The sequence below is a fragment of the Kryptolebias marmoratus genome, linkage group LG24, assembly GCF_001649575.2.
Source record: "Kryptolebias marmoratus isolate JLee-2015 linkage group LG24, ASM164957v2, whole genome shotgun sequence".
NCBI lineage: Eukaryota > Metazoa > Chordata > Actinopteri > Cyprinodontiformes > Rivulidae > Kryptolebias > Kryptolebias marmoratus.
Genome location: NC_051453.1, coordinates 20,174,059 through 20,188,582, shown reverse-complemented (window position 1 = coordinate 20,188,582; position 14,524 = coordinate 20,174,059). Strand labels below are relative to the sequence as shown.

The 14,524-nt window shown below is 38.9% G+C and overlaps 1 protein-coding gene across 2 annotated transcripts in view; it reads left to right on the top strand.

Moving 5' to 3' along the window:
- The window catches only part of LOC108228931 (desmoglein-2), a 16,932-nt gene extending 4,370 nt beyond the window's left edge, over positions 1-12,562 (top strand). For both annotated transcript variants that reach the window (XM_037974307.1, XM_037974306.1), the window contains exons 2-14: positions 157-285; positions 534-686; positions 2,115-2,256; positions 3,255-3,415; positions 5,444-5,578; positions 5,814-5,999; positions 6,784-7,253; positions 7,618-7,760; positions 8,609-8,830; positions 9,333-9,575; positions 9,813-9,943; positions 10,249-10,548; positions 11,284-12,562. In XM_037974307.1, coding sequence (XP_037830235.1) covers positions 157-285; positions 534-686; positions 2,115-2,256; positions 3,255-3,415; positions 5,444-5,578; positions 5,814-5,999; positions 6,784-7,253; positions 7,618-7,760; positions 8,609-8,830; positions 9,333-9,575; positions 9,813-9,943; positions 10,249-10,548; positions 11,284-12,081 — 3,213 coding nt within the window. In that variant the 3' untranslated portion in view covers positions 12,082-12,562. The remainder of the gene's footprint in view (positions 1-156; positions 286-533; positions 687-2,114; positions 2,257-3,254; positions 3,416-5,443; positions 5,579-5,813; positions 6,000-6,783; positions 7,254-7,617; positions 7,761-8,608; positions 8,831-9,332; positions 9,576-9,812; positions 9,944-10,248; positions 10,549-11,283) is intronic.
- The last annotated feature ends 1,962 nt before the right edge of the window (positions 12,563-14,524 follow it).

The following is a 14,524-nucleotide window of genomic DNA, read 5'->3' as shown; positions in this document are numbered from 1 at the left end:
AGACATATCCCGAGACTGGACTCTCCTTCACCCATTATTTGACATCATACCTTCAAGAACAGAAAACAAGTCATCCTGTGGTTTATTCAAGCAGTTGGTTCTCATTCTTTGGGTGAAGTTTGAATTAATTGCAGAATTTTTTATGTTGTGTTACAGCTCCAGGTTGTTCTTGTGGTAGGGGCATATTCTGGAAGCCAACTGCAGAGGAGAAAAAGAGACTGGGTCGTGCCTCCAAAACGTCTGAAAGAAAATCAAAATTATACTCACCTGCCTTTTATTGCCAAGGTGAGTCACTGAGGCCTGTTTTAATTTTACTCAACCTGTTAATGCCGAAACACAAACAAGTAGAGTATCATGTTGAACCTGTACAGTTAGATACTTTTAAAAACTGAATGTATGTTTTCAGCTTTGACAATAATGAAAGCAAATACAGTGAAGCAACAGGGTACAACAGCCCACACTATTTCAAATGGCCTCCCATAAAAACAAGCAAATCAATTGGAGAAAACTGATAAAGTCTTGTTCTGTTTCAGGTTCGATCAGATCTGGCTGGAAAAGATATTGAGTACTTTTTAGAAGGCGTCGGGGTAAACAAGGCTCCCTTTAATGTGTTTGAGGTTGACCGTCGTACTGGAAACGTTCGAGTGAACAAAATCCTGGACAGGGAGGAGGTCGATACGTATGTGGTGAGTTAGTCTACAACTGCAGCTCTGAAAGAGAAGACACACTGTAAAATGTAAATCAAAACACAACATATAAATTATTTAAATTGATAAATAGTTTGTTGTTATTACAGATGTAATTTTGCTCATGTCTGTTTGTGTGTGTCCTTTCTATTAGCAAAATATCTTTTGAACCACTGGACAGATTTTAATTTTAATGAGACTTCCAGAAACTAACGATTAGATGTACATCTACAACTGTTAAACTTTTGGAGTCAACACAAATCAAGATGGCTCCCACAACTAATCAACCTCAGGAAACAAAAAATGGCTATAGTTTTCAGTGTTACAAATATTGAGGTGAAAATAAAAGACTAGCTAAGAGGCATTTCCAACAAACTCTGAGAACTAACAGATCATGCGAGTTCTCACAATCCATCCATCCGTCCGTCCATCCATCCGTCCATCCATCCATCCATCCGTCCGTCCGTCCGTCCGTCCGTCCGTCCGTCCGTCCGTCCGTCCGTCCATCCATCCGTCCATCCATCCATCCATTCATCCATTCATCCATTTTCTTTTACCCATTTTTTCAAGGGACAGCTGGTGCCTATCTTTAGCAGTCATTGTGCAAGAGGCAGGGTACACCCTGGACAGGTCACAACTCTATCACGGGATCTTATAAACTCACTAGCATAATGCTAACATTACAGAACTATCATGGACTTCAGTATTTTTGAGTTTATTTTGCTTTTGGTTCTTTGTTTGATGTTTCTGTAATTCTTTGTTATTTCTTGTTCATCTTGTGTTTTAGTTTAGTTCTTGTCTTTTGGCTTTCTGTATTTTCCTGTATTTTCCTTTCTGTATTCACCTGTCCTCAGCGATGCCTGCCACACATACCTCACCCGTTTCTTGTCATGTTCCCAGCTGCAACTCATTTTACACTCACTTTAAAGCCGGTCTCTTTTGATTCACTCCTCACTGGTTCATTCCTTCTGGTTGTTGCTCGCCATCTCTGCTGTGTGTCTTCTGTGCATTTTTGTGTTTTTCAAGCCTTTTGGTTTCCTTTTAGTTTTGTTAATAAATTAGTTTCCTTTTTACATTGTGATGAGTCTGCATTCTGGGTTCGCCATGCTCCGCCATAACAAGAACATAACATCATTTTCAATATATAACCAAAGTGACTACATCTTTGTCATTTTTCAAAAAGGGTTGATCATATTTTAAAACTCTGGCATGAAAGGTGGCAGTGAAATAGTGTCCCTGCTAGGTTTTTAACTTGTTTCTGAGTTCATTGAAATTTTGTTTCCAGCATGTGTAAATAATTTTAACTTCTTGTTTTGTATTTAAAAAATTCTAAACAGCAGCTATATTTAATTCTTTTTTGAGTGTTTTTATTTTTATTTTTTCTCTTTTTCTTTTAAAATTGACTTAGCTTTATCTCCCCCCTTTTAGCTGACAGGTATTGCTAACTTCACTAATGGCAAAGAAGCAGAGTCAAAGATGACCTTTAGGATCAAAGTGGAAGATGAAAATGACAACCCTCCAGTGTTTGGAGAAACTGAGCCTGGTGAAGTAGATGAACACAGTCCCAGAGGTGAGACTTTTAAGTTCTCAGCTAAGTCAAGGAAATGTAATGCTACACAAGTTCTTTAGAAATAAAAGGAAGTATTGTGCTTAACTGGATGATAATTAAAATCCAGAAACCCTTTAAAACGATTTTTAGATGTTGTTGTTTAACAAGCAGAAACAGTTTTTTTACTCATTGCAATGTCATGAAAATTGATCTTTAAAAAAATCATAACATAAGAAACAGAATCTGCATGATATTTTTTCTCATATTGATGGTTGTTTCCTTAAATTGAAAACTTGTTAGCAAAATTTGTGATCAGATGCCAGCTCCTACGTGCGTTTGTTAACCTACAGAAACAGCCAAAATGACAAAACAATGGCGACATCCAAGAAAGAGCCACTTGGGTTGGAGATGTCCAATAATTTGATGTGTTGGTACATATTTACACTCAGATTTATTGAGTAAAGTATACAGATAAAACAATAGGTTAAGTTGAAATGGTAAACTCAAAAAGCCTAGCGTGTTTGAATGCCAAGCTGTTTTTATCTGTTTTTATGGTGATCCACTGTTCCACTTGATCCCCAATCTTTGTTCTTGACTCATTCTTTCTCTTTACTTTTGCCTTTAGCAGCAGATTCACTCTAGTTCCACCTAAACGTCTTTTCTGAGATTCTATGCTTCTCTGATTCTGTCAGATTTGTTTACCAATGCAGACTACAGCCAGCCAAACCCAGGTCAATCGCTCCAGCTTCCACATGGTTTTCAGCAGATTCAGCAGAGTGCATTGTTTACATTGAGTCGATACCAGCATTTCAGAGTTTTAAATGTGTCTGGAAAACTTTTGGAGTAAACTCTTTCAAATTGCATTTGATTCCATTCAGGATCCCATTTCTATGTTGTGTTTTTTTTAATAGCTGTTTGAAGACATAAAATAAGTAAAATATTCCTGCTGTTTTTTCTTATGAAGAATGTCAGCCACGGTGAAGTCAAGTTTTAAAATGTATTTATTGCTGTTTTTACAGGAACTGTGGTTATGAAAGTCAAGGCAACTGACAGAGATGAACCTGAGCATGATAATTCAAAGATTGCTTATTCCATCAGAAATCAGCAGCCATCCCATGGCATTTTTGCTATTCAAAAGGATGGCACCATCTACATACATAAGCCTTTGTTGGACAGAGAAGTATGAACTACTCTGACACTTGTTACTTTTTATCCACTTGCACTTTTATCTAGGTGACTGATTGTGGGTGTGTGGGGAGGTGCATGTGTGCACTTGGTTTTGGACACCTTTTTCAGACCTTTTTTGGTAAGATAACTTGTTTTATCAGGACCAGTGCTCTTTATGGGACCAAACCAAAGTCCTAATACGGTGGAACATAATTTTGGGGTTAGGTTTAGGGCTAAGGTATGAACTGAGTTTAGGTTAGTGCTAGTGTCCAATCGTTCAGCTTTACAGAGACAGCTTGTTCTTTTCTGTGCTATTAGTAGTTCCTGTCACTAGATGGGACTGCTGTAACACCATAGGGCAAAAGGGAATGTCAAGTAGGACTGCAGAAGATGATGATGATGAATACTGAAAGTAGTTCTGCAGTGGTGTCTGGTGGGATGGCACCTGTGTAATAAAGCTGTGAGTTTAACCACCATCACCTTTCTTTACCACAACTGCCACTCCTCAACTCTTGCTTTGGTTGTACAGAGACCAGATAGTCCACAACAGTGACTCTGGCACTCCACATTTTTAGCACCCCACCTCAAAATCCCTCAAGGGTCGTATGGCTGGAACGGCGCTCACAAATGCCTGGTGATCTGCAAATCACAACTCCAGGAGAATATTTTGCATGTCCAGTGGAAAGATGGGAACATGGAATTCGAATAAGCCATACTGAAGGTTTTTATCTCTGATGTGGCTGTTAGCAATCGAAGACCTTTTGGTGAGACCAGCAATGATGAACGCCATCAAACTGAAGCAGGAGGCCTTCAGGGCTTGGCTGTCCTGAAGGACACACCAAAGGAGCTGATATGTACCAACTGGCCAAAAGGGGTACATCAAGGTCTCTAAAGCTAAAACTCAGATGTGACATCTTGGTCAAAAAAGTTCTGGCAAATGTCTGGTGCCTCAGAAAAGGAAAATAGGACTCTTTCCAGGATGTACTTGGTTTAAGTAGGGAACTGCCAATGTAGACTGCAGATATTGTCAGATAGAAGGAACACTGTAAGGATCATCTTAATCTGGTCACAATTTCGGCCAATGAAGAGCAGAGTCTAGACTTAGGGGAAGGTGAGTCTATTACCTTTGGCAGAGTTCACCAAGTTAGCTAAAAAACTACTCTGAGGCAAGGCATGAGAAGTGGGTCTGAATTTTTTTAAAGGGGGACTACAGACTGTGTTCCAACTATCAAGGGTCCACAGTGCTCAGTCTCCCTGGAAAGTTTACTCTAGAGTGTTGAAAGAAATACTCACACCTCAGATAAATGAATAGCAGTGTGGTTTTCATCTGGGTTTTGGAATAGTGGACCAGACCTGTAGCTTTGCAGAGTTGCCTCAAGGATTATTCTTTTTGTAAACAAATTTATATTGTACAAGTAGACTAAGACATGACAAAAATGCATGTTGAGAATATTAATTTTATCATACATTATTCAGACTGAGTGAGCAAAATGGAGGATCAGTATAACAGAAGAACAACTCAGGTTGAGTGGTTTGGACACAAAGTTGGGAGGCAAGGCTGAGATGGTGTGGACCTGTAAAGAGGAGAAATTATGTCTATATTGGACAAAGGATGTTGAATATGAAGCTACCATGAAAAAGGAAGGCTACAGAGAAGCCTTGTAGATGAACTGGAGGATGTTGTGTTGGTGGAACAGAGGAGGATGCTGTGGATTGGGTGAGATAAAGGCAGATGATCCACCATGGTGACTCCTAAAGGGAACAGCCAAAAGAAGAAAACATTAATTTTATCTGAATCATTTTTTTTAATGGTTATGCAAAATTTAACTTCTACAATTTTTTTTTTAAGTATTGATTTGCTGTGGTATTTACTGAGCTAAAATTAAGCTAAAAGGAAGATAACAGCTAGCTCACTACAGATAGAGAAATCAGAATGATGTTCAAACTTATACCTTTATGGTTAACAATTTTTTAACTGGTTGTATTCAGTTTTTTTATTTTTTTACATATAAGTCTAATTTAAATGCTGTTGTCATTTCAGGCACAAGACCAGTACATTCTGACAGTGATTGGTAAAGACTTGTATGGTGAACCAGGTGGACACACTGCAACAGGGACTGTTACTATTAATGTCCGGGATGTAAATGACAATATGCCAACTCTGGAAAAAGAACAGGTGCTTTTCCTTCTTACATTTAACACATGATGGTCAATATAAATTTCAATTTGAGTTTAAATATTTCTTCAAAAGACGCTTTTGAATGGTTTTACTATTTGAGAATATCAACAATGTTGACATGCTCGTGATCACACAAAAAACCCAAAGAAATTATCAACAAATATGTTGTACTAATAGTAGATATTTCTGTGTTACTTTAATTCTGTAATTTTTTATTTTATTTTATTTGTAGTATGAGGGGAGCATTGAGGAGAATCAGTTTGGCGTGGAGGTGATGAGGATCAAAACAGAGGACCTGGACCTGAGGGGGACAGACAACTGGGAAGCTGTTTTTGATCTCGTCAGTGGCAACGAGGCTGGATATTTCAGCATTAAAACAGATCCCAAAACCAATGAAGGAATTCTGATGTTGGACAAGGTACAGTTTCTTTTTTTTTTCAGAAGAAACAGCTATGCTGTTGTTCCACTCACCAGTCATATGACATAGAATAATCAGTGTATCTCTATAGACGAGAAGTTAGAAATCAACAATACTTTCAACTCATGAAATAAGATGATACGTAAAACTGGGTTCACAAGATGAAACAAGATTTGGACAATACTTTTAGAAAATGAGCCTTCTTGCAAGTTTTGCCACAAACTCAACTGACTGGTATCTTTCCTGTCTGATTTCTCATGAGTTATTTCAGACCTTAAAATGGTGTATAACCTTCTGTCTCTTTATGAAGCTGAGTATGGCCATCTTACTTGTTGTGGTGCTCGGTTTTTGGCATATGGTTGTTTGCTTGAACCTTATGAATGAACCCTTTAACACATCCAAGATGGTGGGCTGAAGCAGAATCTAAATTTTTCACCCTGTATGTTTTTGTGTCAGTGGGTGGTTCTTTTGAATTATCCTCTTTACCAGATACCAACATCACCAATGATGGTAATCTGTAGTGTTTTAATCAAGTCCAGGCCCAGTAGTGATGATCAAGCCTTCACTATAAAGAGTAATGCAGGAACTTTGTTGTTTTGATTTGCTTCTCCTGCTGTAGCTTGTTAGGCAACCAGTGACAGGTAGGACACCTTTTGCATACAAAACTAATTTAACTTTGGGTTCTGTCAGTGGAAATTGTACAAAATGTTGCTTGTAGACAATTTCTAAATGTTTTTACCTTAAATAATAACACTACTGTTTTTTGTTGTTTCCTGTATTTTAGCCTGTGGATTATGAGGATGTGAAGGACCTTAATCTGGGCCTGATAGTGAGGAACAAGGTTTCCCCCTTTGATGGATCTGGCTCAAATGCTGGAGCTGGTATTGGATTTGGAGGAGGAGCAGGTGGTGGTGCCAGCAGCTCAGGTGGTGGTGCCAGCAGCTCAGGTGGTGGTGCCAGCAGCTCAGGTGGTGGTGCCAGCAGTTCAGGTGGTGGTGCTGGTTCTGCTAGTGCTAACAAGGGAACTGGAGGCTCAGCATCATCACCAAGTGGAGCATCATCACAAAGTGGAGCATCACTTAAAACCTACCCTATTAAAATTAATGTAAAGAACCAGCTTGAGGGACCGCATTTTAACCCCAAAGTTAAAGCTATTCCCATCACTAAAGGACTCAAATCCTTCAAGGTTAAAGAAGTTATTGCCTCTTACCCTGCCATTGATAAAGACACTGGAAAACCAGCTGAGAATGTGAGGTCAGTGGACAAAAACTCAAACAGAGGCGCCTACAGAAATCTTTTATTGGGGTGGCCATGTGGGGGCCACTAAAAAACCTGGTGGCACATCAAATCCAAAAGCCATAAAATAATTTCAGAAATTCTGTTATATTTGTTGGACCTCAACTGCTTTTTCTCTCTTCTTTTCAAAGATTGACTTTTATTCACCCCCATACAGCAAGTTTGAAAGCAACTGCCTGGTTCAAGGACTTTAATAAATAAATAAGGCAAATTTATAGTGGTGTCCAGTGCCACCTATGGCCCCCCTTTGGTAGCCCCACTGCACACAAAGCCTCTTCAGATGAAACAACTTTCATGTTGATTCAACTTGTTTTTTCCTTAGGTATGCCAAAGGCTCAGATCCATACAACTGGTTTACTATTGACCCAAAGACAGCTGAGATCAAACTGAACAAAATACCCGACAAGACATCTCCAGCCCTGGTCAATGGGACATATTTTGCTGAAGTGCTCTGCATTTCAGAAGGTAAGACTTTATTCTAAAACTTTTACATATCTGGAGTCAAGAAAATCAGCCTGACTATTAATTCTGGAGAAACTGAGGGGGTAGTGTGCAACTCTTGTTTCATTTTAGCTGCTGAAAAGTTGAATGTGAATCTATCAAAGTGAGTGTAAAGACAATAGGGCTAAAAGAAGCTTATGAGTATCCAAAGTCTGTCAGCTGTGAGGTAATTAGTAATTGCAGCACTGTATTTGAGTCAAATTGAAAATTCAATAAAATTTTGTTTCAAACTGTTGCTGTTATGGGGAAAAACACCTCTTAATGATACAATTCTGCAACTGTGAGTATTACAAGGTAATCTGTCGCATCAGGTGGACATTTGTTTTAGAAAAATATTACCATATTCAGACATGCAAGTTAAAAAGAAGAAACTAAGTTTTTCTATGAAAATCTTGTTCTTATTTCCTGTTGGAGTCCAGAGGACAGTGGAGTGTTTTATTGTAATTTGAAAGCAAAAACTGAAAGTCTGTCAATTGAGAGATTAGAGCTGGGTGGGAGGGAAAAAAAAAACTTTTTGTCACTCGGATTTGAAGAATTTGCAAGACAAATTAACTCTCAAAATAGCCTCAGAGTCGTTGTGTGACTGGAACCCTTCTCAGTTTTGTTTCCCTTATTCTATAGTGCTACAATTTTGTTGCAATCTAAAGCAAATTTTGGCTCAAATATTATTGAAAGTTTGTACAACTGTGTCAATCAATCTAATTCTATAGAATTTTTTTTTACACTTGATTAGCAGGATAAACCAATTGTCTGACCTTATTTTAAATTCTTTAAGTTCTTGTTTTTTCTTTTTTTTTCTCTCTCTCTCCCAGACATCCCAGTTAAGACAGTTACTGGAACCATCGCCATCCAGCTGAAAGATTTTAATGGCCACTGCCCCACACTGACCAGTAGCGTCCAGATGAGGTGCACAACAGACAAAACTGTTATTGTTAATGCTAAGGACGAGGACACATTCCCCAACGGTCCTCCTTTTGCATTTACTATCATTCCTGAGGGCACTCAGGGAAAATGGCAAGTGGAGCACTTCAATGGTAAGAATAATGTTGTTTTTAAATGTGGTAGCTATAAATATATAACAAAACATGTTCTATTAACTAAAACATGAATTGTTCACAAAAACTTTAGAGCACCAAACTTCCCGAACTTATCAGCTTTTGACCCACAAAATAACAGTTGCAAAAGCTTGTCAAAACTGCTTAGGTATGCAGACTTTGACAATTATAATATTAAAAAGGGGCATAATTAATTTACAAACACCCTTAACAAATATGATACTATTTTTTTTTTCATTTATGATTATTGGGAGACAAGACAGCTACATCTCCAGCATTTCTCAACCTGAGATGATCCTAATTTAAAACTCTGCAATACTACTTCTTGATAACTTTATCTACTTACCTTTAATTTGAGGGTTTTTTATGGACCAACTGCCCCGCTACCCGAACAGGAAAAAGCAGAAAAAGAAAACGAATGGATGTTAAAAAAAAGCTTATCTACATTACTAAGGTGTAATAACTGTCCTGCTTCCTTCAGAGACTGCAGCCATTGTGAGGGCTCAGGAGTCCATGTGGCCTGGTTTTTACAAGTTACAGCTCATGGTGAAGGACCAGCAGGGAGAAGCCTGTCCAGAGCTGCAGGAAGTTACAGTCCAAGTTTGTACCTGTGATGATGGAGCTGCATGTAGACAACGAAGCGGCAGTCATCAGACTAAGGAAAATGCAAAGCTAGGATCTGCAGGCATTGGACTGATTCTTCTGGGCCTCCTACTTTTGTTGCGTAAGTGTGACAAGATGAATGATGTCATGAGGAATCATGTGGTTAAAGATGTATCCCCTGCTGCTATGGTAGTCCCTATGACATGACCGGATATGTGTGAACCATTTAAACTTAGACTTTGAAGAACTTTGGAGATAACCATGTCATACTCTGAAAAACTAAAACGTAGATTTATTGATTGATTTATTGCCTCATGATTTGTTTTTCTTTAGATAGAACTTATTTTTTTCTTTACAGTCATTCCCCTGTTACTGTTCTTGTGCGAGTGTGGGGATATTTCAAAATTTCAAGATCGGTTTGCTGAGCTGCCTTTTGGCCCTAAGGACAATCTCAAATGCGACAAAACTGAGGGCAAAGGAGACAACACTGTGAGACAAAGTTATTCAATTTTTTTAAGCCTTCACTCTTAACTAATTGTTTAGAAGTTATTTGCAAGCGTTTCATCTTTATTTTAAAAATAAAGATTTTGTTCTGCTACTCTTACTTTATTCTTATATCTTGTTTATTAATCACTGTTTTATACACTCTCAATGTTATGTCTTCATGTCTTTTGCCAATAAAAAGCAGTTGAAGTTAAATATTTGCAGGCAAACGTTTTGTTTTTGTTTTTTTCCATTTTAAAATAAGTGAATAAAAAACTTTGTTCTAACATTTGTACTTTTGCCCTTTCTAGGTTGTGCCACTGCTGTATGTACCTGTAAAAATGGAGCAGAGGATGGCTCAAAATAGTTCAGAGATGGCGCTAGGTTTTAATACACAACAATTTGTCCAATCCAAATATGGGATGAAGGAGATGAATAATGGTGCCTCTGAAGAACATTCTTCCAGTGTCCATAGAAATGGGATGCATTCTTCCAGTGTCCATAGAAATGGGACCATCCAGTCCAAGTCAAAAATCAGAGAATCAGGAGGTGGAGGAATTTCTGATTACATAGTTCTGCCAGACACTTTCCCCAGAGGGGTCGACAAACAGGTCAGAAATCAGAGACAATTTCAGGAGGCAGTTTTTCAGAGTATCTTTGTTCCTTGTCTTTACCAGGTTCTAAAATTATTCAAATGTAACCCTAACAGATTCTACCATGCCTTTATTTATTTATTAAAAACTAGCCAATATGGAGAAGCTGTGTGAAAACTAAGTCCACCCTTCCTGCGTTAACTACTGCATTATGCACTACATGAAATGCAACAAGGAAGTGTGTTTAGCAACAAACTTTCTGGTTACATGCTTTTTCATAACACATCTTTTGGGATTGCATGAGGTTTTTTTTGTTTGTTTGTTTGTTTTTAACTTCTCACAATTTTAGGTGGTCAAAAATTCTAGTGTGCTTGAGTGGATGCTGAAACTCTAAGCTGCATTTAAATATATTCAAGAAAAGTTTATATTTGCATTATTTCCTAAATTGTCCATTTGAAACACAAAACACTTAGCACTAAATAGCTTGAAAATAAATGTCATAATTTTTTTATGTACACACACACCCAGTAGCCATCAGGGTGACAAAAACAATTTAACTATAATAACCCCCCCCCCCCCTCATCCATCGACACACACTCGCAGCAGCCCTGGTGAGAACTGGTATGATTATAACACAGAGTGACTGATAAATGCGTCTCCTTTTCTACCACCTGACAATGAGATTTGTCTTAGATGGATTTACTAACTGGTCATTTTCTATCCCGAGAACTAAAACCTATATTTTTCCAACAGATGTCCAGTGAAGATGAGAATCCGCAGGTCTTTGGCTATGAGGGCCAGGACTCCTCAGCTGGTTCCATTGGCTGCTGCAGCCAACTAGCATTTGAGAATGACCTGTGTTTCCTGGATGATCTTGGACCAAGTTTCAAGACTCTTGCCGAAATATGTGGAGGCACCAAGGTCCAAACTGAGAAGAAACAAGTGGTCCCCCCTCTGCCTAATGTTTTTGGGACTAAGATACAAACATCAGAAACACATTTGGTAGCTGCTCAACAAATGTCCCAGCCAGCCAAACTGCAGTCAACCAAAAATACAGACCACACTGTTGTGAGTAAAACCACTGAGCAATCTCAGGCGATGAAGTCAAGCATGATCACGGTGAAAAAAGGAATGTCCTCAGTGAAACAAGAGATGGGAAGTCAATGCCAGATGCTTCTTGTGCAGCAGCAGCAGCCTGCTTACTACACCACCACATCTATGCTGCAGCCCATGCACTATGCTGTTCAGCCACCATTTCAGAATATCCAAGTAGTACCTGAGGCATCAGCTGCCAACCTTCAAAACACGTTCATGGTTGTTGGCGCTGAGGCTGGATATTCCCATGGTGTTCTTGTTCAGAGCCCAATAATGATGTGCAGTGTACAAGCCCCAAGCATGTTGCTGATGGAGAACAGTAGGAACCAGGAAAGCTGTACCAACCTGATCCACACTGAAAATCCTTCTGGATCCCCAACTATTATGGCCATAGATGACAGGGTCCCAGCATGGAGCCAGACTGGTCTCATTCTGGTTAATCCATCCCTCCAATAAATTGTACCTTTTATCATTTTAAACAGCTCCCACCCAAATTATTTATATGAAAAGAAGCACTCTACCACCAGTCACTTTGCACTCACCTCCACCCACATCGTACCTCACTGGATCTGTTTTGTACCAACCTTAGCAGCCACTTCCATGCTTTTAATTTATTTTACTGGAGAACACATTTGACATGAAGATAAGCAGCAGATTAGGATCAGATTTTAATTCTGGGCAATCAGGGCTGCAGCTCTGGTTGTTTTCTGGATTACTCCGGAAAATTAATAAAATGCAATTCTATTCAAACCAGGTATTAAGCTTCTAAAAGAAATAATACACTAGATACATTACAATGTACAGTACGGTTGCCCCCAATTTTCTTTTTTAAATTCCGTGCTTTCTGATGTGAGCACTTTTTTTTTTTAAACTGGAAAAAAAGTCTTGAGCCGGAAAAGGGTAGAGTGCCTTCTCCGGGTCGGGGAAGATGTCCTGCCCCAAGTGGAGGAGTTTAAGTATCTCGGGGTCTTGTTCACGAATGAGGGAAAAATGGAGCGGGAGATCGACAGGCGGATTGGTGCAGCGTCTGCAGTGAAGCGGGCGCTGTACCGGTCTGTTGTGGTGAAGAGAGAGCTGAGTCAAAAAGCGAAGCTCTCGAATAATTGGTCGATCTACGTTCCTACCCTCATCTATGGTCACGAGCTTTGGGTAGTGACCGAATGAACGAGATCACGAATACAAGCGGATGAAATTAGTTTCCTCCGCAGGGTGTCTGGGCTCTCCCTTAGAGATAGGGTGAGAAGCTCGGTCATCCGGGAGGGACTCAGAGTAGAGCCACTGCTCCTCCACGTCGAGAGGAGCCAGTTGAGGTGGCTCGGGCATCTGATTAGGATGCCTCCTGGACGCCTCCCTGGTGAGGTGTTCCGGGCACGTCACACCGGGAGGAGGCCCAGAGGAAGACCCAGGACACCCTTGGGATTCCCCCGGAGGAGCTGGCCCAAGTGGCTGGGGAGAGGGAAGTCTGGGTCTCCCTTCTTAGGCTGCTACCCCCACAACCCGACCCCGGCTAAGCGGAAGAAGATGGATGGAAAAAAAAGTCAATAATTAAATGGAAAAATAGTCCACATTTCATAAATATTGACAAATGTCTTCAAAAATACAGCAAAATGTTTCAGTTCAATGAAACATTAACTGCGTTAGTAAAGTGCTTAAAAATCGCCCTGACTTATTTATAAAATAAAAACCTTTCATTCTTTTTTAAAATACAATTTAATTTGGTCTTTGGTGAAGAAGAAAATAGTGGCACGTATAGAGAAAAATTCCAAGATTATTGACTTTCTTCCAAACAAACTGGATGCAGGGTTTCAAGGATGGGCAGAGAAAGGATTAATTAGAACTGACCAGTTATTCGATGGAGATACCCTTAAGTCATTTAAACAGGTACGATAGATACAGACAGATACGGATTATGCTCTAAAGAAATATACACTTACAATTAAGGGATCACCTTGAAACAACATACACTGCACTTACCAAAATTTATAATAAAATATGTAGAGAAAAATAGCAAGAGGAAGATTATATCTAATATGTATAAATATTTACAGATACATTTCTCTTACAGTTCTTTAGATGTAAAGCAAAGATGGGAACTGGAAATGAATGTTCTTATTGAAGATGAAGAGTGGGACTTCTGTGAAAAAGGTCATAAGATTACTCATAGTACAGGGTGGAAGGAATTTGATTGGAAATTAAAAATGAGATTCTTCAGAACACACACGAGCATATCAAAATATGACAAAAATACTACAAATTTGTACTGGAGGAACTGTAATCAGATTGGGGACCACACTCTGCCCAATATTGATTTCATTCTGTCAGGGAGTCCAGATAGAAATAAAAACAATAAATTAAATTAAATTAAATTTGCACTACCGCTGAACCCACTGCATTATATACTGGGTTTGACCCCAGGAAGAAACATTGGGAAAAGGAAAGTCCAGATACTACAGATCCTTCTATTGGTCACAAGGAAAATTGATAACCCTGTCCTGGCTCAAGCCTTTCCCCCCCCACCCTTCAACAATGGCAAGAGTGATTGAAAGACGTGTATATAATGGAAAAGATAACGGAAAATCTCCATGTACAAATGAAAGGATTTTTGAGTGTATGAGCCCCAGCTGTTTTCCATTTTAGATGGCCAAATAGATGAGATGTTAAGGGTTATAAGAAGCTGAGTGGGCCTCTTTTGTCTTTATATTTAATGGGGACCTCTTTGAGAGAGGTCAACTGGTGAAGTGGGTTTTAAATGTTTGCTAAGACATTACCCTTTTTTGAATTTAATCCTTTGTTTTTATTTTTTATCCTTTTTGTATTATTTGTGTGAGTATGTTTATTTGTATATATATATATATATATATATATATATATATATATATATATATATATATATATATAT